The 26,608-nt window shown below is 43.4% G+C and overlaps 1 protein-coding gene across 1 annotated transcript; it reads right to left on the bottom strand.

The window, feature by feature from the left end:
* Nucleotides 1–21,769: 21,769 nt before the first annotated feature.
* LOC142600093 (cell surface glycoprotein CD200 receptor 1-B-like) lies at nucleotides 21,770–26,294 on the bottom strand. The gene is made up of 5 exons (XM_075742910.1): nucleotides 26,159–26,294; nucleotides 24,624–24,932; nucleotides 23,596–23,847; nucleotides 22,678–22,777; nucleotides 21,770–21,857 (listed from the first exon to the last, which is right to left on the bottom strand). The coding sequence occupies exons 1-5, from the start codon at nucleotides 26,292–26,294 to the stop codon at nucleotides 21,770–21,772; spliced, it is 885 nt and encodes a 294-aa protein (XP_075599025.1).
* Nucleotides 26,295–26,608: the final 314 nt, after the last annotated feature.

Genomic DNA, 26,608 nt, shown 5'->3' with positions numbered 1-26,608 from the left:
TAGGATGGAATTTCCTGATTTCATGGCACTATTCTTGCCATTTTCTAAGGCAGGCAGGAGACTTGATCTAGGGGGTTCATGATAGGCTGGAGGTAAAAATCTCTCTTCCAGTTTTGCTACTGGCTCATTCTGTCACCTTCACTTTTTATAAGTGAATTGTAAAAACTGCTTCTGTCAACAGAGAAGCTCAACTCCCAAGGCTACACACATTATATACGTACAATGCGTACATTATGATGGGGATGCATGTATTGGAAATTGAGAACAAATGGGCTTCTCCCGTGTAAGCAGACTTGCTAACCTATCATTTTTTCTGATACTAACATATGACTAGGAATCAGCCCTGCTTGCTACACCAGAACAGACAAGGCCTGTCCGGCACAGGGAGATATCAGCCTACAGTTGTTGGCGATGTATGACTAAGAACAGCACAGGGGGTACAGTGTCTATATGATCTGGAAAATATAGCCTTGCCAGCCCTGGAGATTGAAAAACTGTTTCTCAACTTGCTGGCAACAAGTCATATGACTGCAAAAGAAATGCATTTGCTTGGGTGGTTTTGCTCTGTAACAACAATGGCTAAAATATGAGATCTCAGAACCATGTGAGTCCAGAAGCTGGGGCAGAACTCCTCGAAGTATCACTTTCTTTGGGAACTTGGCAATACTAAGAACACTTCAGGTGAAGAAAAGAACATGATGGTAACATTCTGGTAGTTACGATTTGGCTTTTTATGTTTCAATCAGGTCAGAATTTCTAAACTAGATACTGGTGAATACAAGAGAAGACATTTGAAATTTGTATCTCTCTGGTGCTTGGCAAACTTGACTGAACAGTAGTAAGAACGATGCAGTGAGTCAGAAGCTCAAAAATTGCAATTTGAGGACTAGCAATGACGTGTTGCCTCACACTGCTCTGTTCTTTCTTTAGAAACTGCTGTGGCTGCTCTTTGGAATGAAAATGCTGAAAGCAGAATGAAACAGCACTAAAATCCAGGAAATAGTGCAACTTGAATTTTGGTGAAGACAAAAGGGTGGTATTGAGCAGAGCATTCTAAGCTTCCCACTTTGGGATGGTTTTCTGAACCTTGTGCCCATTGATTATGATGGCAATGTACAACCTGGGCTCTGTAAAGAGCAACTGTTTACCCTGATAAGCTATAAATACCAACAGCGGCTTACTAATGAATTTGGCATTGTTGTCAGTGGGTTTGCAGCAGGAGTACAGCAGCTTTTCTTCTCTCAAAATCACTTTGTCAATAGATTGTTGTGATCCAAATAACTGCCCAAACTGAGTGCAACTTCAGATTAAATCTTCTGTGATTAAATATTCTACTTGCTTTCAAGGTAGGTTGGGATATATGTCTTGTTTATAACATTATCTAGACCAACTGAAGTTTCCCAACTTTTCTCTGCCAAGACTTGGTTCAGTAATACCATCTGGAAGACAGCACGACTGTATATGAAATGGCATATATAGTTAATGTCTTGAAATCATCGAGGCTTTTTTGGCACGTATTAATATTTGACTTCTGTGAGAATCAAACATCTAAATCTAAATCCAGAAGGATCAGAATAAAAAGAAAAGGCAATGGAAAACGCTTTGCAATGTGCAGTTCAGCCCAGGCTCTGCACCCTACAGATACCTCAAATCTTTCCACACATATGGTCTTGATGAGTAAAAATAATGATCTGAGAACTCAAATCATGTGACTGCCTTAAAAATACCTGTCCTTCAGACAGCTGAAGTAACTAAGATTTCTTGCATTGCTATCCACATTCAGCATGGACTTTCTACCTGATAGAGCTGGCCATCTGTACCATCTGTGAGATAAATTATTCTGCAAAGTTACCAGCTTTCGTTTCTCCTTGGTTGGGATTCTCTGCTGATAAATGTGTCATGAGGTCCTGTTTTACCAGAAATACTGAAAGACCAGAAATGACTTTACAAGGAACATCTCCTCTATGTTGCAAGGTTCTCCCAGTATCTACTTACATTCCACCCTACTTTTTCAGCTATTCTAGCAGTAGGATCTAAGAGATGGGTGTTGTATTTCTTCTAGAGGAGAAAACTGTCCTTTTTTTCTCCATTCTATTGCACAAGTTTTGCTAAAATTCACAGTAACCTGAAATGTTTTTTTTATCTCCTTCCCAGCTGTTTCAAAACATGTCAGATAGTCATTATTTTCCTCATTGTCCAGTGTATAAGACTAGACATTTGTGATAAAGTACATTTGACTCGTGGATGCCTTCAGTAGAAGCTTAAAAAAAACCACCCTAGTTGCCCTTTCATCTCCACCTTGTGGTCAAACCAGATGATGCTGCCCTCTTTCAGAAACACATTTTTGGATGGAATGAAATACTTTATTCAACCCAAAGCAAAAGATTTTATTTGTTTGAAGGAGTGGGATTTGTGGGTGTTTTATTAAAGTATTTTTGAAGGTCTACTTTCTGTGAAACTTTAGGAGAAAGCATGTACTACTGTATGACTTTTATCTAATGGTAATAACATAATGATTGGTCCTTGCTTCCTGTTTGAGCTGCCTTGTAGGAGTGGATCATTGAATACCGGATTAGAAGGGACCTCAAGGATCATCTTGTCCAATCTTTCTTGGCAAAAGCTCCATCTAGACAAAAGCACCGTCTAGACAAGATGGCCCAGCACCCCATCCACCTGAATCTTAAAAGTGTCCAATGTTGGGGAATCCACCACTTCCCTGGGGAGATTATTCCAATGGCTCATGGTTCTCCTTGGGAAAAATGTTCCTCTTGTGTCCAATCAGAAATTCACCAGAAGTAACTTGCACCTGTTACCCCATGTCTTTTCCATGTGACTCCTTGCAAAAAGGGAGACTCCATCTTCTTTGTAGCCACCCTTTAAGTACCGGAACATGATGATGAGGTGTCTTCTAAACCTTCTCTCAAGGCTGAACGAACACAATTCTCTCAGCCTTTCCTCATATGACAGGCTTCCCAGTCCTTTGATCATCCTAGTGGCCCTTCTCTGGACCCTCTCCAGCATGTCCACATCTTTTTTGTATAGTGCGGACCAAAACTGAACCCAGTATTCCAGGTATGGCCTGATAAGCGCTGAGTACAGTGGGATAATGACTTCTTCCTCTGCTGGTGATGCTCTTGTTGATGCAACCCAGCATCCTGTTGGCTTGCTTTGCCACTGCAGCACACTGCTCACTCATATTGAGTTTGTTGTCCACTAGGACCCCCCAGGTTCCTTTCCAGAGAGCTGCTCTCCAGCCATGTGGATCCCAGCCTGTGCTGTTCTGCTGGATTATGTTTTCCCAGGTGCGAGACCTTACACTTGTCCTTTTTGAACTTCATAAAGTTCTTGTTAGCCCACTCTTCCAGCCTATCTAGGTCTTCCTGCAGGGTGGCTCTCCCTTCTGAGGTGTCTACTTCCCCACTTAGTTTGGTATCATCCGCAAACTTCATCATGGTGCACTTGATCCCATCATCCAGATGACTTAGGAAGAAGTGTTGGGCCCAGTATCGATCCCTGAGGGACCCCCCTTGTGACAGGTTGCCAGTTCAAAAAAGAGCAATTTACCACCACCCTCTGGGTGCAGCCTGTCAGCCAGTTCCCCACCCACCAGACAGACCACTTGTCTAGACCATAACGCATCCATTTCTCTAGGAGGAAGCAGTGGGGAACTGTATCAAAAGCCTTGGAGAAATCCAGGTAGACAGTGTCCACTTCTTGCCCCACATCAACTGAGCAGGTTACTTTCTCGTAGAAAGTGATCAGGTTTGCAAGCACGATTTGCCCTTGGTGAATCCGTGCTGGTTTTTCCCAATCACGTGCTTTATTTGACTTGTGATAGCTGATCTCTGAGTTGGCCATACCTAAGCCTTGCTCTGGACTGATTGCACAGCTTGACCCCAGGCATGTCTTGTGACTGTGAAGATGCCTGATCATTGCTGGCCTGTGTCTGACCCTGGTTACTGTCCTGGTTTCAGCTGAGAGGATTGATTTTTCTGCATAGTAGCTAGTGTGGGGATATGTTCTGGATTTGTGCTGGAGACAGCATTGATAATATAGAGATGGTTTTGTTCTATGGACCTATTGTTGAGCAGTGTTTACACGGGGCCAAGGCCTTTTCTGCTTCTTGCACTGCCCGGCCAGCGGGATGGCTGGGGGTGCATGAGAAGTTGGGAGGAGACACAGACAGGGCAGGTGACCCAAACTGACCAAAGGGGTATTCCATACTATATGACGTCATGCTCAGTTTATAAGGAGCTTGGGGGGGGGGGGGGGGGGGCGGGCAGCGGCATTCGGAGCAATGGTGTTTGTCTTCCCAAGTAACCATTACGCGTGATGCAGCCCTGCTTTCCTGGGGATGGCTGAACACCTGCCTGCCCATGGGAAGTGGTGAATGAATTCCTTGCTTTGCTTTGCTTGTGCGAGCGGCTTTTGCTTTACCTATTAAACTGTCTTCATCTCAACCCAAGAGTTTTCTCACTTTAACTTTTCCAATTCTCTCCCCCATCCCGATGGGGGGGAGTAAACGAGCGGCTGCGTGGTGCTCAGCTGCTGGCTGGGGTAAAAGCACGACAGTCACCTTCACCAGACCTGACCTTGACTTGTGGACTGACTTCCCAGCATGACCCTGCACCAACCTTACTGACATAACTTGCCCACTGATATGGACTGGGCTACTGTCCCCTAGACTGCCCTGCAGGAAGAGGAAGCCTTCTAACCCTGCTATTCTCTGATGGAAGAGTGGTGAGAGAGTAACTTTAATCCTACCCCTGATAGTAATTGCACCTCACATGTGGGTATTCCTCAGTCGCAGACTGCTGCTGTTCCATCTACAGCTGGTGTGGATTCTCTACCTTGTACTGGATGAAAGATCAATAAGACAGAGCCCTTGCTTTAGTTCAGCTCAAATCTTCGGCTGGCATAGGTGGGGGAGGATGAATTTTTTTTTACTTATTAGAACATTATTAGCTATGTAAATGTCATCCTGAATTATGCTGGCAAGAATACTCAATTTGTTATTAGGTCCTTGTTATTCCACATATTCCTGTAGTAGAAATTCTGCCCTTTGACTCCAGTAGTGTTACTAGGTTTGCAATCTCATTACTGAGAGAAATCTGGATGAAGGCATGTCTTCAAACCCTGAACAGATCCCTCATAGCCTTATGTCTGTCTTGCTAAGCTGGACACTATAAAAATCTTTTGTAATGGTACTAAAATCTTCACTGACGATGGGATAAGAGACAGTGATCTCAACTACATTCTTACATCATGATTTCTTTAGCATATATTTTTAATTCTAAAGTATAAAGTATCTAAATCACTGATAATAATAGGAGAAAAGTTTCCATCAGCTTTTAGAATTACATGTCTGAATGAGATGGAGATCCCATACAACTGTGCTGTGAGCAGAAATCATCAATGAGTGGTGACGCTATTTATTTGCCTTTAAATATCATGTTCAGAAAAACTTGTAATATTTTCAGCACTGAGCAGAAGAGACATTACAAAAGGATGCAGTCCCTAGAACTACTTTTTAGGCACTTACAGAAAACTGTGTGATTACTTTGGGTCCTCAAAAATATTTAGTTTTCATAAGTTTGATATTTAGTTCATAAGTTGTAAGTTTTGTAAGTTTGATGCTTAGTTCACTTAAGGTTTTTTTCTCCGTCCTAAATCTGTTGCCCTAATGCCAGTAATGAGGAAGATTAAATTCCTGAGGACCTGGGTCTCAGGCCACTCTTTCTGTCATATCATCCAATTATCCTGGAGCATGTTTATCTTTGGAAGAGTGGTTCTGCATTGTGACTCCTACTGATATATTTGATTAGTGCAGCACTTACTCCCTGGTCCATTGGGATAGACATTTGGCCTACATGCCATTTCAGGAAAAAATGTGACCCTCCCTCAACTGGCCTCCACAATTTCTGTTTCATTTCACTCATTTTGATACCTCATTTGAACACCTGGGATTCTGATCTGGTCTCTGCTATGACAAAGTTTGAAAGAAACAGCCTGGGCACAGAGTCCTGGCCCTGGTATGTAACAGTGCCATGTTCCAAAGAACAGTCTGACCCACCCATTGCACTTGTGGTCTCCTCACAGAAGGCACAAGCAGTTTTTGCACTCAGTGTTCAAGCCTGCTCTTGCCTCTATCACAGATGGGTCTTCCGTACAGTCTGGTTTGTCCCAGATTCCTGTTGTACCAGTACATCTTCAGCAACCAGAGTCATTGCTGGTTCTTGGCTACTGTGCCATGACTCACCATTATTCTGGCAGATCGGGTCCTTGGAGCTAGAGATGTTCCACCCCCCGCCTTTTTGCAGAGCTGGGCTTCCTGTATGTACCTTCTTTGCCTTGCCTCTCCTCACGGGGCTGATCTGTGGCTGATAAACCCCACAGAAGAGCTCAAATGGGGTAGGAGTCTTTTCTGTGTTTTATATCAGAGAGAGTTTTCTTATTCTGAGCTAGTAGAAGAAACATATTCTTACTTTAGCACTGAAAATGCTAAAATTATACAGTCCATCCCTAACCCTTCCACAGAGTGATAACAATATACATATTTTTATATTTGCGTCATTGATGCTTTTTCCAGTAAAGAGGTGCTCAGCCATTAGCAGGAGTGGAGTTCTGAGCCCATATCCAAAGAGATATGGGTACTTGTAGAGAACATAAGCAATGAGGCAGAGATGACAGACACCTGGCATATTCTTCTCAGTCTTGGGAACTGGTACCAGTCCTGTTCCATATGCCTGTTCTAGTGCATACTGTCTATCTCTGGAAAATTTAGCATAATCAGAAGCAGAACCATATAGCCTGTGGCAGCTTTGAGCATGTATCAGGCCTATTTGTCCATTGGATCCTTGCTGAAGTGAGAAGTTCTGGAAAGAACCCTGTATTTTTTAAAGTTGCTGCTGTCCCTTCTGTGACCTAGTAATTATTCCTAGGCCTCACAGAAATCTTACGCTTCTGTCCATCCCTCCCCATCTTGAAAATACTAATGACATCACCTGCTTCCCTTAGTGGTAGACGGTGACTTGCTTAGATACCAGATTAAAGATAACTTCTGACCTATAAAGGCCTTGACCAGCAGAAAGTTTATCTTTGAGGGCATCCTGCTTATTAAGATGATGTGGGTGGGCTTCTGTGTAATCCTCTGGGACAAACTGACAAGTAATAATGAAGTAGAGTAGTAATAATGCATCGGAGTCTGTAGTCAGATGTTTGCTATTTTCTAGGTAAAATTGTTTGTGTTCACTTCGGTCTTGAAGCTTGTTGACTGGATATTTTTGGTAGGGGAAAACTGAAGGTATTTCTGGACCTCTGGGGAAAAGTCTGCTATTTATTTCTCTTACAGTTTGTCTAGACAGCATCTAACTAATTTGAAGAAAACTGTAAATAGTGAACAGAACAAATATAAAATATAAAACAAGTTTACTGGCTGAAATCAAATACAGCTGATACTCAAAGGATGTTGCTAACATAAAGTATTTCTCTGAAAGTAAAATATATTTCTCTGATAGTATCTGAAATCATGACAAGGCCCACAGTCTTATGAGTGAGGACACTGAATCCATAAAATCTACAGTATACTCTTTGCTCAGAGTGCTCTTGGCCAGTAACTTCTCAGAGAGGCCTAAGTAGGTCTTGAAGTATAAACTCCTCTTGTGACCAGGGAATGGCTCCTCTTGTGCACGGCCAATGCCAGGTGTGCATCGGTGTGACTGCATGTGAATTCAAAAGTTGTTCTGCTGGGGGACAAAAAGAGTATTTAACCAAGCACCTTTCAGCTGCAGCAGGACCACTTTCACTGTGTGAACTTGATCTTCATGTTAATTTAAAATATATATTCAGGCCAGGGTAGCTTTCTGCTACTGAATTCTTTGTGGCTTTCAGTCATGCAGATAGTTACACTACCACAAAGAACTAATAGCAACCTTGATTTAGTCCTGTGAAGCGCTGCTTTTGCTGCTTCTCGGTGCAAAAGGGAAATGTTCTCTTTGTTCTCATGGCTGATTTACACACCGCACTTTGTACGGTGTAGACTGTTTAGAAACTGTACTGCCTACACAGGGACACACAGATAAACCCGCAGGCCTAGGTGGTACCTCTTAGTAGGCATACCTTGTCTTCAAAATACTTCATAAAACATGGACATGGCTATGCAGAAGCCTCTTTTAACTGTCAAAACACTGCATCAGGTTGAAATCTGGCTTGTGCCAGTGTTCTCCAGCCATACTGCTGACAAGAGAGTGTCTGTGAGGGGGAAGTTTGAAAAATCTTTGGGCGACAGGGAGTATCAAGACCTTCAAAATCAGACCGTAACAAGTTTGTCTCAGCCTCTACCTCTTGCTGTATCTAGTCATCTACATGATCATTCTGCTCATAAGAGATGAGGTTGGTATGTCAGAGCATATTACCATGCTAGGCAAAAAGAACAAAACAATGAGATTTTTATCCAATGCAGCCACATTATGGTTTCTGTGGAAATTACCAACACTGGTTGCAACTTCATGTCTCTCAGTGATACAGGACAGAATAAAAAAGGGAAGAAGCCCCTCTGTGCTCTTAACTTTCCCCCTATCCATTGCATCTGCTTGTTCCCAAAGAACAGTTTGCTTTATTTATGTCTCAGAAGAGAGAACAACTATAGAATTTCTCTTTAGAAAGCATCCTTACAATTTCTCCCTTCTGGAGGGGCTTACCTACTAACAGATTCAAGGCCTCCCAGACACTGAGATACTAAATACTTAATAAAATGGAGTCTTTTCAACTTTAGACACAGATAATTCCAGTACTGAACCTGTGCAGCACTCTTCCCCATCAATGACTAGCTCTGTGCTGACAGACTAGAATATGGGGCTAGCCAGAAGCAGTTGCCACTGGTAATGGTGTTGACACAGCTAGAGCCAAAAAGCAGAAAGGCTGGTGCATGACTTTCTGCTTCAGTCATTGGCTCTGCTGGTTTTGGCCGATTTTCTGCAAAAAGTGTCTCTATGTGGATTACTTCTGAAAATGGAACCCAAGGATCCTGGTGCCACAGACCCCCGGACAGCTACTGACCCACACAGGGCAGGCAAAAGTTAGACATTGTTTTCCCAGTGCTTCACCCTTGTGATCTTTCTGGTACACAGTCTTATCTGTCAGGGTAATGTGACATACAAAGAAACAGACTCTTCAGGCAAGTTCCTAAAGTAAGCTCTTTCTACTACATAGCACGGGGCATAGACACTGCAGTGGGAATACTTGTTTGTCGCCCTTCCGCAGTTTCCTTGCTGCTCTTCAGCAGTATTTGGGATTTAAATTGATGGTCATGGTTATGCATTTCTTCTTTAGATCACTTCTTTTCTGCTGGACTCTTCCTCTGAACCCTAGAGGCTCATTGTGCTTTTCTGTCATGACAAATCTAGCAATCCCAAATCCACCTGAATTGGGAAATACAACAAGTGTTCTTCTCTGTCCAGCTATACAAAGGGTTGTGTCACTCTCATTCCATTTCTCTTTTCTGAAATGGCAGGCCCAGCCCTTGGATTTTATTTTGTTCTATGTTTAGTCTTAGAATTGGTTTGAACTTTAATTTATACAGATACCTTCCTGTCTTCAGAAATCCTTCTGCTTCAAAATGATATAACCACTCTAGCAAAGACTGTTAGGGTCTGGGTGTACACTCACATTTCTGTGTATAAAGTCTTATAGCAACACCGGACTGTACCTGTGCTTTCATTCCCTGGAACACGTGCATGTTTCTTTGGGAAGAAAGATTCAGTGAATAGTGCAGTACATGTATGAATTGTACATTTACAAAGTCTTGTTCCTTGATTCATTTTGGCCAGGCTTTTATGGGACTCAGCACAGCATATCACTAACAGAAAGGCAAACACTGCCAAACATTAACCACCTGATACGTCACTGCCACTGCTTTTCAAATGAGAGATTGTCCACACTTTCTGGTATGAGTAAAATGTTACTGAATTATTGATCTAAGCTAAAACGTAAAACAAAAAAAACCCCTAATATCAGGCTGAGGCAGACATCTTCTACCACAAGTAATTCCAGCACAAAGTTATAACATTTGCCAATATTATAAATTGTAGAAAACAGATTCTCATAATGGGAACTGTCACATAATCTTAAGAGCTGACTGTATCAGTCCCACCTACAAGCACCCACCCATGCTTCTGCACAGTAGTTGCATAAAGCCTACTTGCGAAAAAAACAGTATAGTTTGGTCAGAGTAAAAGGCTTTTCCTCCTACTCACATTTCAGGGGATTCCTTTTTAGATTAAAGCTTTTTTGCCTCTCTTTTTTTATCTAATTCCTTTCCAAAGTGACAAGTTCCACTGAGCAGAAGGTCCTGAAGTCACTCCTATGACTTCCATTAGTCATACTGCATGAAAGAAAAGGTTCTATGGATTAAGGTGCCACACTGTCTGTAGCATAACCTAAGATCAACGTGTTCCAGATTTCAGACTTCCTGTTTGCTGCTGAGCAGGTAATTGCACGTAGTTTTCTAGCTATAATCACATGCATATTCAAAATGCTATTGTGTGAGTAAACATACTGGAGATTAAGAGGTGCTTACCTAGCAAGGTATTGCTAGCTCGAGATAGGTAGGATGGAGGTCACTGGGGAGCTCACATGCTGAGAAGATGTGGGTGGATTTTTCATAATCCTCTGATGGACAGATACACTGACTAAAAAATAAAGAACCTGTGGTCACAGATTTGCTGTCTTGCAAGTAAGCATGTGTGGCAGAGGAAGACTTGAAACTGACTGATCTCGGTTTATTTTGGTAATGGAAAGTTAGAACTAATGGCTGGTTTTCTCACAAGAAGCTCCACCTACTTCTTGCTCACTTTGTACTATTAGTGTAAACATATTATATAAAGAAGATGATAGAAAAAAAGGCAAAAAAATAGAAAATGTTAAGGGCACGTTATTAAAGGCTTGAAAATGAAGCAGTCAGAAGAAGTAAGGAAAAACCCAAACATTGCATAGCATATGTGCATTTTTTTTTTACAATCTGTAATTAGTCACAATGCGACAGTGTATACAGACCACAGGGAAAGACTATCCAGAAAGAAGTAATGAGGGGCTTCATTATTTTGCCCAGCTGTGTTTGGACATTTGCTGTAATAGCCTGCAGCCGAGGCAAACTGGGTCTGTAGGAAAAAAGAAACTGCAAGGGAAACAGCTTTGTTAGAAGTACTGGTGATAGCTTAACAGGGTTGTTTTTCACTTGCTTGATGCAGATGCTGTGTTGGAACTCAGAGTAGTGTCTTTTGCTGGTCTGGGTTCTGCTCTCTTTCCTCCTCCAAGGGAGTTCAAGAATGGATTATCTGCAAAATGTGGAGAAGCTTCAGTTTACCTGTGATCCTGTTGTGTCCAGAGTGTGATGCTGAGCCTTGTGCCGGAGACAAGTGAAACCTGTGGCTGGGTATGTGGAAAAGAACTGTTAAAAAAGATGTGTGCTTTTTCTTTTCTCTCGTGCTCTGGCTTATGCAACTGTGCGGTAAGGTTACTGCTTCAATCTAAGCCTGACAGGAACTAGCAGGGAATAACCAGTGCAACTTTTCTCTGGCACTTGTGAAATTTTGAGCCAGCCTAGTGGTGGTACCTGGCTGTAACATGTTGCTTGGACTCCAACTTGAATGAAATATAAGTATGCTTGTTGGTGAGGTGTGTCCTGGTAAGTGTGTGCAAAGCTCAACTGATTCAATTCAGTTGAGTGCCTTCTATTGAGATAGGTTTGTTTTACTGTGGAAACTCACTCACCAGTATGAGTATGAATGTGAGCTTGGTCAGTGTGGTTTGCTGTGCCTAGGCTTCTTGTGGCTTTCAGTAATACAGATTGCTTATCGTGAAGCAATAACACCAACCATAAAAGAGCTATTTGAAATTACGTCCTTTCTCGTGCCTATGATTTATTTGCATATCATCCCTGCTCTGTAGGGTTGAAAGGATATGGTGACTCAACCAGCTGTGCACAAATATCCTTGCACAGAAGTCCATGCTTGTAGTCAGTCTTAAGTTGTATGAGTTTTTAACAAGGTATTTTCTGGTGATATATACAGCAAGGTTTTATGGAGACCAACAGATTTATGGGAACTTTTCTTCCCCTGATGACTCTTTCAGCTCAACCCATCTCAGAAACTGAGCCACTTGTAGACCAACTTTCTGCTGATGTGAATGAGAGAAGGTGTTCACCCCAATGGAAAGGTGATGACTTAGAAAAACTTTGGTCCAGAAATCTGGAAGGTCCACTTATGGATGAAAAGGTGCCTGTTTTCTCTAGTCTTCTAGGGGACAAAAGTTTGCTTCCCACTAACTTTCATCATGGCTGGTCACTAGTTTATTTTCTTAAATCCGTTGAAAAACTCTTGTTTGAAAACTGGCTCTTTTGACAAATAAATAACCTATGGAAGCCACCCAAGAAGAAACACTAGATGTTAAAGGATCCTGTCCTCTGTGTGAAAGGTATACTGCCCGTTAATGGCTGTAAGGCATAGCCAAACAAATTCAAACAGGAAAGTAGGCACACATTTATTTTTCCTCCTTAATTCTACAATAAAGCTAAAGCTAGTTCTAGTATTGTTGTTTTCCAACAGTCCTGCTGTGATGGTGAGGACTGTTCCCACAGAATCTCTGAAGAGGACAGGTTTGGTCTCTTCTGTCATCAAGGAAAATATCTACAATCTCTACTCCAGGAGGATCTGTGGCAAAATCCATATTTTTCTTTCAGAAAAATCTTTCTAAAATACACACTAACAAAGAATTATAGTTAAAATACATTGAACTAGGGGAAATTTACTTGCTTTCTAGAACATGAGCCATTGTTTCTTTTATTTCCGCAAGGGTGAGGTAAAACCTGGGCTCGTGTTTGAAGAAGAAGAAACAAAAGCAAAGATCGTATTAAAATAAACTCCCAGATTCTAGTTACATGGCAATTTCAGATGCCTTAAGTCTCAGAGATTGTACTGTTCTTTACAGCAGTATTGGGAATGACTGTAAACATAGAGCAGTAATTCACTCAGGACTGCATTCACCAGCATAATGCCAAATGCTACATTAATACAATATTTTGCTGCTATGTCATAGGCAGATGTGCAGAATAATTAAGCATCTAGATGAATGTTGGGAGGAGAACTGCTCTTTTCACCTCCAGCCTTTACTCTGATTCAAAGGTGAACTGAAATTTCTCTTTCTCATACGTTCCCATGGGAGTACATTTATTGATATGCCTCCAGCTATTTTTTATCTGGTTATTCATGTCTTGGTGCATGAGACTACATATAGACTTGCTGATGTTCTTTCTGATGTGTTTGTTGTGTGTAAACCCAAGGTTATGGTTCTAAAACATACTGTCTGCTCTTTAATTTCCATCTTATGTGTCAAGAAAGTAATAACACTTACCTTTTAGGGTGGAATGAGAGTTTTAACTGAGCCAAAACAGCACTTCATTCATCATGGGGATTTTCTGTGCATTTTTTGTTAGACTTCAGCAAAGACTTAAAGTTTTCTAGATGTTGAATCTGAATGTTTAATTCCAAGGCTTTTTTGGCTGAAACAAATCAAGGCTTTCAGAAATTCAACATCCATTATAAATGTATTCCCCACTGGCACGTGTTGATCTGTAGTTGGAAACCTCTAGTTGTCATTTTCCTAACAAAAGCTGAACATTTTCCTAAGCTGCTCCCTGCCACCTCCTCTCCAAAAAACACCACACCCACACCCCCCCAACATTCACTTCTTTTTCCTCTCTTTCTGTCCAGCAGTGGACCAGGAAAGGTCATTCCAATGCTTTCTGTGCTGCGTGACCTCATGATAAGGAAATCTGGGGAGCAACCACCTGCCTGGTCCTGTTTTTTCTGGAAGACTTTCAATTCTTGGGGACCCACAGGCTAATGCAATTATATTATAGCTCCTACAGTAAATTTTTCTTCCTTCACTTTTCCATCCAGCTGCTGATTAGCACCCTGTTCCTGATGCGAGTGTGCTACCTAGCCATGTGTACAATAACACTAAGAAGCAATTGGTCCGCATTGCCCTGACCTCCAGGTTCGACACCTACTTGCTCCTAAAGAGTAGTCTGCCTTGGCTATTGCTCCAATAGCAAGCAGCATGGAGGCTCACGCAATCCTTCCAACAAAACTCTTGCCAACAACGCTTATTTATTACTGCTCAAGGGACTGTCTTGTTCAGCTGAGGAGGAGGAGGACGACCTTGCCACTGTGCTCTCAGTAGGCAGTGTTGCTATTTGCTGTGCCAGTTCATCCTGACCTGCCTGTTTCTGAATGATTAGCTTCTTGAAGCGGGAGATCCCTCTCCACAGCACCAAACTTCCTGTGTTGTCAGTCTGGGAAAGCATGTGGAAATAGATACAGTGACTATCCCTTCTGTTTTTCACTTCTTGCACAGCTGGGTGAAGATAAATTTTACATAGGGAAATGGAGGAAACATGTTCTACCTCCAGTATTGACAGGGCGTTAGCACTCTCTGCGCATGACCCCAGCTTTTCCCCCAAAAAACCTTACTAACTAACCTGCGATCTTTTCTTTAAAGGCCAATGCCTGAACATACCTCAGGACAGAAAAGTAACAACAAGGGCTCTAAGCACACTTTTGCAGAAAGTTGCTGTGCCAGCATGGGGGAAACAGTGAGTAGCAGGGTTAAGTAGAAATGTCTGTTGTATATTCATCTTTAGATGTAAGAGCAGTCCATAAAACTATAGTCCTTAAAACTGAAGTCTTCCCTTGCAGTCTTTTCTGTGGTTTCTCTCCCACCATAAAGAGATAGTGCCTCTAACTGGAACACAAGTCCACCCTCACACCAGACCACCATCAGCACTTGAGAGGACTAAGCAGACACTGCTGTTTAGGCACCTGCCCTGGCCCTGGCCATTCCTTTCCACCCCTGAGGTCCTCCTTGTGATCCCCCCGTCTATGGCAGTCTTGTAAATCAGACCACAAACTTAACTCGTTCTTGCCTGCTGAGTTCCCTGTCTCCAGTAAGCAGCCGCATAGCCTTGTGCCAATATCAGTGATAGGGATATTGCGGAGGTGGGAATAAGCTGCTAGCAGTGGGGTGCATAGGGGGGACTTTGAGGCCAGTTTCTCATGTCACAGAATGCCCAAGGAGCAACAGCATTTTGTTACATACTAATCCTGCTGATACAACAAACAGTAGATCAAGTGGAGGCTGGGATTTCTCTTGCTTTCATCTCTAGCTCTGAATGCTGTAGTACATTTTTCCTTTTGAACCATGCACTTGCCTTAAAGTGAGGATTTTTGCCAGCCACCCAAAAAAAAAAACCAACCTGGCAGGACAGGGTTATTTTGGCCAGTGCTCTGCCAGTTTGGGCACTTTAGCACACATGTTACTTTTTCAAGGACATCAGGGGACGTAGAAGCAAAAATATGCAAACTCTTTATAAGGGTTTCTGATGTAACCCAGTCTTATTCTACCTAGAGCAGGTAGATTTAGGGAAATAAATATGTGCCACTTTCTGTGTCTTTGTCCATGTGTTTATACACATGAAATGAGAAGTCATTGTGAGAAACACATTTTCCTGTTCATTTTCTCTTCCTGTTTCTACTTGTATGAATTAGCATGTAGAAAAAAAGCAGAACGCTCTACAGGTTGGTATGATAGCTTGTCAGTGGGTTGACGTGGGTTTTGTATCCTCGTACCAAGCTTCAGGAAATACTTTGTGAAGTGAGAGCATCTTTCAGCGTCCCAGTGTTCCCATTCACCATACGCAAACAGCAGTAGTAGGGATAGGAAGAGACTTGTCCTAAGGACTTGTACCACTGAAATAGTTGTGTGCTGGTTTTGGCCAGGGTAGAGTTAATTTTCTTTATCATAGCTAGTATGGGGCTATGCTTTGAATTTGTACTGAAAACGCTGTTGATAACAGTAATGTTTTAGTTATTGTTGAGCAGTGCTTACACAGAGCCAAGGCCTTTTCTGTTTCTAACACAGCCTCACCAGCAAGCAGGCTGGGGGTGCACAAGAACTTGGGAGAGGACACAACCAGGACGGCTGACCCAAACTGACCAAAGGAATATTCCATACCATATGGCATCATACTCAGCAATTAAAGCTGAGAGAAGAAGGTAGAGGGCAGACATTCAGAGTGATGGCACTTGTCTTCTCAAGTAACGGTTAGGTGTGATGGAGCCCTGCTTTCCTGGAGATGGCTGAACACCTGCCTGCCCATGGGAAGTGGTGAATGAATTCCTTGTTTTGCTTTGCTTGTGTGTGCAGCTTTTGCTTTACCTATTAAACTGTCTTTATCTCAATCCACAAGTTTTCTCACTTTTACTCCTCCAATTCTCTCCCCCATCCCACCGTGAATGAGTGGCTGTGTGGTGACTAGTTGCTGGCTGGGGTTAAACCACGACAAGTAGTAATGTGGAAGAGACACAGCTGGTGATGCTGGAGTGGTCTCTGAGATAGTTCTGCAAGTGAACAGGATGTGGGAGGGGTTTAATGTAATCCCCTGGGGCAGTCTCACCAAGTGAGGAAAAAAAATGAGTCTGTGGTCAGTCTGCGGTCTCTCAGTTGTGCATGCTTGCTGGGGAACAGACAAACTTAGAAAAGTTAGTTCTTATTTAGAGGTGGAAGGTGGGGAGAAAAGTTAGTGCAGTCTCTGAATTTGTTAGAAAATTTTCATCCTACTAGGATTGTTTTGTTTTTTTCTTTGAGGAGATCAACAGTTTAAAACTGATATATTTTTTAAAAAAAAATCCCATAAAAAGGTAAAAATCTCTTCCTGCTGTCATGTTTTAACCATAGCCATGACCTAAGCCGCCCCAGCTGCTCACTTGTTCTCTCCGTGGTGGGATGGGAGAGAATGGGAAGAGTAGAAGTGAGTGTTGTGGTTTAACCTGGCCAGCAGCTAAAACAACCACACAGGCATTTGCTCACTCACCACCACCACCCCCTGCAGTGGGATAGGGCAGAGAATCAGGGGGTGAGGAAGGTAAAACTCATGAGTTGAGATAAGACGGTTGAATAGGTAAAGCAAAATCTGCGCTCATAAGCAAAGCAACATAAGGAATTAATTTGCTAATTCCTATGGCAGGCAGGTGTTCAGCCATCTCCAGGAAAGCAGGGCTCCATCATGCATAACAGTTACTTGGGAAGACAAATGCCATCACTCGGCATGTCCGCCCTCTACCTTCTTCTCTCAGCTTTAATTGCTGAGTATGATGCCATATGGTATGGAATATTCCTTTGGTCAGTTTGGGTCAGCTGTCCTGGTTGTGTCCTCTCCCAAGTTCTTGTGCACCCCCAGCCTGCTTGCTGGTGAGGCTGTGTTAGAAACAGAAAAGGCCTTGGCTCTGTGTAAGCACTGCTCAACAATAACTAAAACATTACTGTTATCGACAGTGTTTTCAGCCCAATCCAAATGAAGAAAATTAACTCTACCCCAGCCCAAGCCAGTGCATTCTCCACCTCTTATTCCATACCATTTATGTCATGCTCAGGTCACACACTATCCAATCCATCCTCGTTAACCACCACCCCTCTTCCCATCCTTTGACATATACACACAGATATCGTTCCCTTAGTTTGTTGGCCACTGCCCTGTAAAATGTCCATAAACATCCATAAACTATTCACTGAGTTCATTTAGTCTGTGACTTTGAGCTCCATCTGTTATGGTGGTCACTCAGGACAGGAAAGGTGGTGTGTTGCATGGAGTTATTGGGCACCAAAGCCAGCTCAGGTTCAGTCACTGCTGCACTTGCTCTGCTTCTTGTAAGGTTTGTCCTCCATTGGTTTGGGTGGTTCCTGCTACAGTACTTCCTATAATGTGTGACTCAAATCAGGGGTTAGAACAATTTAAAGGTATTTCCATTACAGTCTCCATCCCTGGTCTCTTTGGACCAGGCCATAGGGTTTAACACTGCAATGAACTCATTCCTGTTACCCTGTTCCAGCTTGGACTTATCCATGGACTGCAGTCCCTTAGGGGTGTACCTGCTCCAAGAGGAGCTTTATCTATGGGCCTATCTGTGCCCATAGATAGCTTTATCTGTGGCACAGACCTATCCACAGCCACAGTTGCTTTGAGGTGCACCTGTTCCAGTGTGGCTTTATCTGTGGGCCACAATCCCTTCAAAGATGTACCTGTTCCAACATGGCCCTACCCATGGCCACAGTCCCTTCAGGGGTGTACCTGCTGTGTTGTGGACTTATCCATGGTCAGAGACTTTGAGGTGTTCCAGCATAGCCTTGTGCACAGCTCCTGATACTTCAAGGTGTACCTACTGCAGTGTGGACTTATCCACAGCCACAGATGCTTCAAGGTGTACCTTTTCCAGCATGGACTTATCGTTGGGCCACACTCCCTTCAGAGGTATACCTCCTGCAGCACAGATGTAACCACAGACACTTTGAGGTGTGTCTGCTCTGGCATGGGTTTATGCATGGTCACAGATGCTTCGGAGTGTCCTGCTTCCACGTGAACTCATGGGCAGGTCACAGTCCCTTCAACTCAAGTTCACACTGGAGTTCCAGTCTGTCCAGTACAGCAGCACAGAAACAGCAGTGATGCCCTGGCCATCTGCCAGCCCAGGTGCATGGCCACTGCTGTTATCAAAATATTCCCAGGCACAGCAGAGTAAGATGATAAGCAGTTCAGCAAGCAGTGAAAGCAAAAAGCAGCCACTAACAAGCACTAGACTCTAATATACAGTAAAGCAGGCAAGCCCCAGGGCAAGCACAGAAGCCTGACAATTAATACCTAAACAGCTATAACAGCTATAATTTACTAACCGCTCCAATCAAATCTGTTGTTACCATGTGGTAAACACACCAATAAGAAGATAGGGCATCCGGTGAGAGAAAGGAAGCAATGTTCTTAGTTGTTCCAGTAGTTGCCCAGGAGACTGGGCTGAAACTCCGACTGTAGAAAGCTTAAGTTGCTTTATCCTCCCTCCTGCAGAAGAATTTGCAATGGCTTTGAGAGTAAATAGACCAAAGAGTAGGGGCATGGCTGGTTACAGAATGCTGTGGACTCTGGTATGTGAGTCTGATCACTTTTATTCTTAATGGAGGATAGAAAGACTGAGCCGTTTGAATGGAAACTGCAACAAAGGCTGTGAGATATTTTTCTTTCTGGCTGGAGACCTGTCCAATCTGGAGACAAGGAAAAGAAACGTACTAAGTAGAGCTCAACAAGAATACATCCTGAATACCACTGGCACTGGTAGGCTGTTACTAACCTAGGGCGCATCTTTGTTGGTATCTCTGAAATTTTGACTTGGCCTGCAATTTGTGAAGAGAGGAAAGAAAGATGGGTTTTCTCTGTGTACTCTCTTTGCCTGTAATATACTTAGCAAGAGCTAAGCGGAGTCGCAGCTTTGCAGATGGTCTTAACGTAAAATGAGACTGCTGGTGGAGAAGCTACACGTTTGCATGTAGGTTTGTACGCGTAGGTGCGCAACACTTACTTAGCTGCTGCAGAGGTGAGATTTAGCCAAGTGCAACTTGCGTGCAGTCAGTTGATGTGCACTGTGGAAATTCAGTTACCAGGATAGCTACAAATATCAGCTAAAGTCAGTGTGGTTTTCTGCTTGCTGGCCTTTTGATAAAGCAGTTAGGTTACCACAAAGAATTTGCAGTAATTCTGTTAGCCTCCAAATTGTTTATTCTTCTAGCTCTTGCCTCTGAGTTCATTTGCACTGTGTGTCAGCTCTGCAGAGTTCAGACTCTGTTGTGACCAAACAGCCGTATGGGACAACAGATGGACACAATAGGGCTGTGTCTGTAAATGTGAAAGGAGCAGTTTCATGGCACTGTGCCAGCAGAATCAGTGTCTGCATCCTGCTGGTGTCGTTCTGCAGAAACCAGCCCAGGCAGTGATTTACATGAGTTTATCAGCTGCACCAGGAAAGGGTGAGGGGCAGCAAGGTAGTGGTAGAAAAGCTGCACAAGGGAGGGAGTGCGGTGACTGTGGCATTTCCTTTTCTGTATAAAGCTCGATAACTATTTTCTATGTTAGAGTGCTGAGATCAAAAAGCTTGATATTTTTTTAGGTTGTTTTTTAATTATTGAAGTTTATGTGAGGTTGTGGCCCTGGCTCCTTCAGTAGCTGGTTCAGATGTGAAATGAGGCTCAGAAAGCTTGAGATGTGGTCAGTCATGGCTACAAGCAGTGAATGAACAACAAAGATTGGGATCGTGTTCCAGCTTTGTGGAAGCGGTGGAGTTCCCTGCTCCCTACCCTCCCCTCCTCTCTGTGCTTGCAATGCCATCTAACTCAGCCTTAGACAGGTATTCTTCTGGCCTGGGGCTCTGGGTGATCGCCCTGTCTTGTCAGCCTTAAACCTGGCCTGTGTGCACAAGGCACTACAAACAAAACTACTAAATCTGGCTGAGGTTCATTGATGCCCTCAGAACAGCTGAGTTTTGTGGACACTTGTGCAGGCTTGCGCCCCACAAAGCGCCCCCAATGCCTTGAGGGGTTTAGTACCTTGGCTTCTGTGTTTTACTTTCTCTGTAACATATTAATGCTCCAATTCTAAGCCCGGCGTGCTGGCTGAGGGCTAGAGATCCATGTAACTGATGCTCAAAGAAATTAAATAAATTCTTGAGTAGCTAATGGAAGAAAAAAATAGAAGGAAAAAAACCCCCTTAGCCTGGGATTGGAAGAGTTGCAAAGAGTGTAGAAAGGCCCAACAGCTCTGTAATCTGGGCATGTGAAATGCACCAACATAGGGCAGCGTGCCTAGCAAAGGTGCTCCTGCAGTACCTTCCCATTTCTGCCCTTATGTAAGCTGGTATCTCACAGGAATATCATTAACATGAAATTGAATGACTGTATCAAGTGGAAAAGGTCTCCAGGGGTATTACAGTTTGGAATAGAGTCTTCTGTACGGTAACAATGATGAGATGTGGATTTCTGCTGAGCGTGGAGGAGTGAGGTGGGTCTGAAATACCTGTGGTTCCTTTGAAATTTCAGGTGCATAGTAACATTCAGCTCTAGTCGTATCTACTCAAAATAGAAGTTAAGAAATGGTGAAGAGACACAGTTATGTTTAGAGGCTTAGCAGCAGCAGTATGTCATCAAATGAATGATTAAACTCAAGGGTTCCCTTGTGATAGGGCCAGTAAGATGTGTTTAAAGACACTTTAATATTAGAGAGCTATGTTTTGTGGGCTGCAGCTCTCTGGATTATGCAAAGAGGTAAATGAGTGTGAGGCTTAGGTCTCAGGATTGTAATAAATTCTATGCTTCAAGTAGCAATAACTGCTGAAGCTCAAATATTCTCTCTCCCTTTTTTGTAGCTATTGGTGAAACACTTTCAAATTCTTATAGTGAAAATGAGAGTTGCTCAAATCTAGCTTCAGTCTTGTCTGATCATCCTGGGAAGGTTGCTGCTCATTAGTATAGAAGAAAATGTCTTCTGATTTTATTTTATCCTATAAGACATGATACATAAATACTAGAATACAATGTATTTGAAATGGAGTGACCTCATTTTATATAACATGAATTAATTTCCTATTGCATATATGTTAGATTTGGTTTTATAAAAAAAGATTGATACTTGCATGAGTAATAACACCATCTATAGTTGCACTAGAGAGATGATGGAATACAGATCTGGCACGGGTCAGGTAGGATCTGCCCTGCATGCTATGTTTCTTCACAGTAACACTGGCTGCATTGCAGATGTTTGCTTCTTTCTCCGGAATGCTTTGGTGCTGATGAGTCCCTGCTGCGTGTCACACTGGTGGCTGAAGCATACTGGTAGTTTCTTTCATCTCTGCTCGGGTGCTGAGTTAGAAATAGGCCCAGACAGCTTTGCAGATGGAAGATGCCTTGGCTTGTACTGGTTTCTTATTGACCTAGGAAACAAGACATCAATACTGTAAATGTGAGAATGAGGCTACTTTGGGAATGTGATTTTGGGCTCTAGAACATAAGAACAGAATTCTTCCCCTTTATTTGGTAGAGAATTAAAAGAACATAAAGCTTTATGTCTGTAACTCACGTGAGCATGACCAGAGCTGGCCATGCTCCAGCCAGCACCAAACAGAGAGCTGCCAAGAGCACCGGCAAAGTGTGGAGCTCAAGTGACTTGAACGCAGTAATTAGTTCTGCCTCTGTGGTGTTCGTACCGTGATTCTGTGCAGCAATTGCACCTTGTGACAGCGAGGCTAGTTCAGATAGAGTAATCGGCCAAGTTTCTAGACTGATGCCAGAACTCCTGAGCAGTTACAACAGCAGACCTGTTCTGTGCTCATGCAATACTTCCTGCATTTCTACATTGGCCCTTTCTTCCCTGGATTCCTTTGAGTAGGACAAACTGGACTAGAAGTCTGGGTCCGAGCTCAGAAAGATATTTTGCTGCCTCTTAATCTTCACAGCCTGGTAGTCTTTGTTCAGATCCCTCAAGCAGGTAGAAAAAACTACTATTCCCTTTGTATTTTTGCTCCTGAAAGAAATATGGCAGCGGGAAGAAGGTCCCTAATGCTCATGTATGGACTCCCTCCCCCTCTGCCCTAGCTGTGGTGGTATGGACCTTGGAGAAATCTCCATGTGCTGAACTGGTGTGTTTGTGACAGACTGAGGTGACCATCCACGACATGAAATAGTACCAGAAGCCCTTTTAAACTTCCCCAGGACTGGCCAAAGGGGTTTGTGGGTATCATGTTCCATACGTACCTGTTATCACAGAAGGCGTAGAGTTGAAGAACAGCAAGCAGGAAGAGGAGGCCCTGGAGACTAGCAAGGCTGACCACACAGTGAAGAAACCGTGTACCTTCTCTTCTCTCTGAAGAGAAACAGTTGCTTTTTTAGGTACATCTCACAGACTGTTTATTTACCCTGTGCCTCTGTCAGGATGGCATCTTCTAGACAATGCCCTCTTTGTGCTGTGCTTTGGAGGATGACCTAAGGTAGCTGGAATACAGTGCTGGGCACAGAACTGGGAATAAACAATGTGTCCTCATGCCCTTGATGGAGGACCATTGTCTTTTGCTGTACGGGCACTAATTAGATCCTCCTCTCCACCAGCTCCCACAGTCCAGCTGCAGGCCTTGCATGTGCATCCCAGCAAATTTCAGCTCTGATTCTCTTCCAATCGAGTACTTCAGTGAAATATATATGATTGCATGCAACTTCCCAGCAACCTCTTCAACTTTACCACCTAAAGCCTTCACCTACCAGCCAGTCTTTGGAAGCTGTTTAGGGGGCTTTCAGTCTTCCTGTCACACCCTACGTGTAACCCAACAAATAGCAATATGTAGTGGTACCACTGGATTACAATACGTGTATCTGGGTGATCACACCACTGACATCTTTGTGTGTTGTGAACTTCTGAATAATCCTCCCTTTCCATTTAGCCCTGTTGGTGGAAGGGAAGACCACTACATCTGTCTCCTTTCCTAGAATTTCACAGAGGACTTTACAGTTCTGACAGCACTTTTTTTTTTCCTTTTTAATCCTTCCTTCTCCTGACAAATTTCTCACTGGGAACTTCGGCCCAGCTGCAGTCCTGCCAGTGCCACTGATGTTCCTTTTAGCACATGAACAGAGAACTAAATGGGGTTTTGAACACCGGGCGCACAAAGGGAAGCTTACTTGAGGGATGACAGGCTATGGACTTGCTGTGGTTCCCAGCTGGGTGGGACACAATGCAGGTGGTATTAGTCACGTTGGTGCTATATGCTGTCAGTGTGCTGAGAACAGTCACCGTCCCGTTGTCATGGCCTTCTTCCTTGGGGGTGAAGTTGCTCCCTAGTAGCCACGAGACCCGAGCAGCCGGCTTCCCTGCCGCTGCCTCGCACACGGGGTTCCCACGGTCATCGCAGTACAGGGTCAGCCTGGGGGGCACTGCAAAGCATCAGGAAGGGAGGAGATACAGGGAGTTAGTTTGCCGCAGTTGGGATCGGATGTTCTTGTTCTCTACCCAAAATGAACACAGTGGAAAGAGGAGAATGAGGTTGGAGGTGCCATCCCATTACAGCGACACGTGCCAAAGCGACAAGAGACAAAGATCGCACCTCTTTTTCCCTTTTGGACAACTCTCCCCCATGCAGGTGAGCTGCCACAGCCTTGTACCATTAGAGGAGGTTTCCCTGGACATTGCGGTAGGGAATGATCCCAAATACAGGGCTGAATTAGACTTTTGTGCTAAGCAGCCATTGTACACGTGGTTTAAGACGTATCTGAACGCCAGCATAAGAGGAAATGGGTCTGTTCCTACTGTCTGGATGAGAACATCCCATGTTTGATAGACTCTTTTTCAGCACTTGAAAGTGTTACTGTCACATGTTTTAGTTCTTTTGAATTCGTGTGTTAATGATTGATTCTACAGGATAACTGGAAGCATATGCAGAGTCCTCTTTTAGTGTATTGGAAGTTGCTTCATGCCTGTTATTTCTAACTGGACAGTGGAAAAGGGGGCAGCAGAAGGGAGAAGAATTCTGGGAAATAAGGAGAAGGGAGACACGGAGCTGCTATCAATGAAATGCATGACAGTTTATCCCAGCAAGAAAGCTCCTCTTCTTACTGCACGCTTCCCCCAGTGCATGGGGAGAGGAGCTTTGTATGTGCAGGCCCAGACACGGTCCTTTGGAGAACTGTAAAATGAGGAAGGAGTCCCTTACCCAGCACGGTCAGGTAGTACATCTCATGGAAATTCCCTTCTCTTTCTGCTACTTCACAGGTGTACTTTCCTTCGTGGGCTATTCCCACTTGCCGTATCTCAAGGGCAGGATCTTGATCTGGTCTGTATTTCCAGTTCATGCTGTCACTGCAGTTTGTTCTGTCTGTCTTGTTCTGATCAGCCCTGTATCCCAAGGTGCAGGGGCCTCCAACCTTGGGGCTTATTTTCCATGTTACCATGGTTACATTTGATTTGGTAGTGCAGGTGAGCACAGGGCTGTCACCTACCATTGTTGGCACCCTCTTGTTCCCTGAGGGAGAGAAAGGAGGAGAAAGACGTGTGAGAAGGTGCCCAGAGATGTCCCTCATAGCCTTGGAGTTCTGGTCTGTGCTTCACAGAGGAATGTCTGCGCTGTTACATGCCAGCATGAGGCTGTGTCTGTGCCAGCCCAAGAGCTGTGTCTGTCTTCTTAGGCGGGAATAGATCACCAAATTCATGGCTGTGTTCCATACATTGGTCCTTGTTTCCTCTCCCTCCCTCTGTAATGTCCTCTCCCTAGGACAGTGGATTAATGACATGACTGGGAAGCAGAGTCTGAATGAGCTGCAGAGCCCATCTGTATGGGGAGATCTCTCAGGTTGCTTTTCTCTCAGCATCGCTGCCCAGTGCAGCAGAAAAGTGAATGTTTGAAGACATTCACCCCAGTTTTGTGCTGGATATAAGTAGCTCTCCTAATCAGGTCAAGCCCAGGTGGCAGTTTCTGCCCTGACACTCCAAAGCTTATATGAACCTACTTCCCTGATTATAATTGTGACAGATGAAATAGTAGAGGAGTATGATATTTAACTGGAAAGACAACACATTCCTGTTTGCTGTTAGATCCAGAGATCCCTGACAGACTCAATATCACTGCCTTGTTACCTGGCCTCACCTATCCTAACAAAAACAAACAAGAAAAAGAAAAATTTGTATAATTCATGTCAGGTAGGGAGAAGAAGACTTATAGCTGCATTTTTAGATCCCACGTTTTTTTAATTAGCTTTTCTAAGTATTCGACTGAGTTTGTAAAGGGGAAACAACCTTCCTATTAAGTCTTCCTAAAGCTTTCATCTCAGTCTAGTGCTGCAAAATCCCACTATACTTCATTTGTAAGGACAAGTCACTGATACCTAAGAGTAAAGCTTTATAGGATTCTCTGATCAGAAAACCTCCCATCAAAAGTTTTTAATAAATCTGTTAATTATCATGGAAAATATCATACTCAAAGAAAATTATTACCAGTTTTCATCAAATCATTGAAAAGCTCAAGTTCAACGTCTTATTGTTTGACAACTGAAAAGATCTAGTTGCAGCTAGATATGTTTTGATTTGCAGGTTATTGGTTTTGCATCAAAAAAATCCCTTCAGCCATTTGTAAAGATCTCTTCCCCTAGATTTTTTCATACTCAAAGAACTGAGTAAACATTACTCTGATACATTGCCTTTTCCTCCTCTGCCCTTAACAGTGAGTTGGTACCAAAGTACCGTCAGAAGTACCTGTAGCTCCCATGACTGCAGTGATGGTGAGCAGAACAGTGATGTACAAGGTCTTCCTGACAACTTTCAAAGTAGCTCTTGTGTTTGTGGGTGATCTGGTTTTCTTGCACCATCCAGCTTGCTGTGAGCTCCTCATCATTCCCTGCCAGTGATCGTCAGCAGCCAGAGTCGCTGTGCTCCTGAGGGCCCTGCAGTGCAGTCACAAAGAGGTGGTTCTTCATCTTTCTAGTGCCGAGCTTCCTATGCTGAACATACAGGAAATGGTATTGATATTTGCTTTCTGACCACAGACCTTTGGTATAGTATTACTATGGGAAGACAAACTCTGTAGCAGAACTTGCATGAAGTCTAAGCAGTGTGATTTTTCATGTCTGGTTCTGATCTCGCAGTGAGAATTTTATCATTGGGAACTGGGGGAAGGATATTCTTAGCTTAGCGCTTTGAAGGATG

The sequence above is a fragment of the Balearica regulorum genome, chromosome 1 (assembly GCF_011004875.1).
Source record: "Balearica regulorum gibbericeps isolate bBalReg1 chromosome 1, bBalReg1.pri, whole genome shotgun sequence".
Classification (NCBI taxonomy): Eukaryota; Metazoa; Chordata; class Aves; order Gruiformes; family Gruidae; genus Balearica; species Balearica regulorum.
This window is presented reverse-complemented; position numbering and strand designations above follow the sequence as displayed.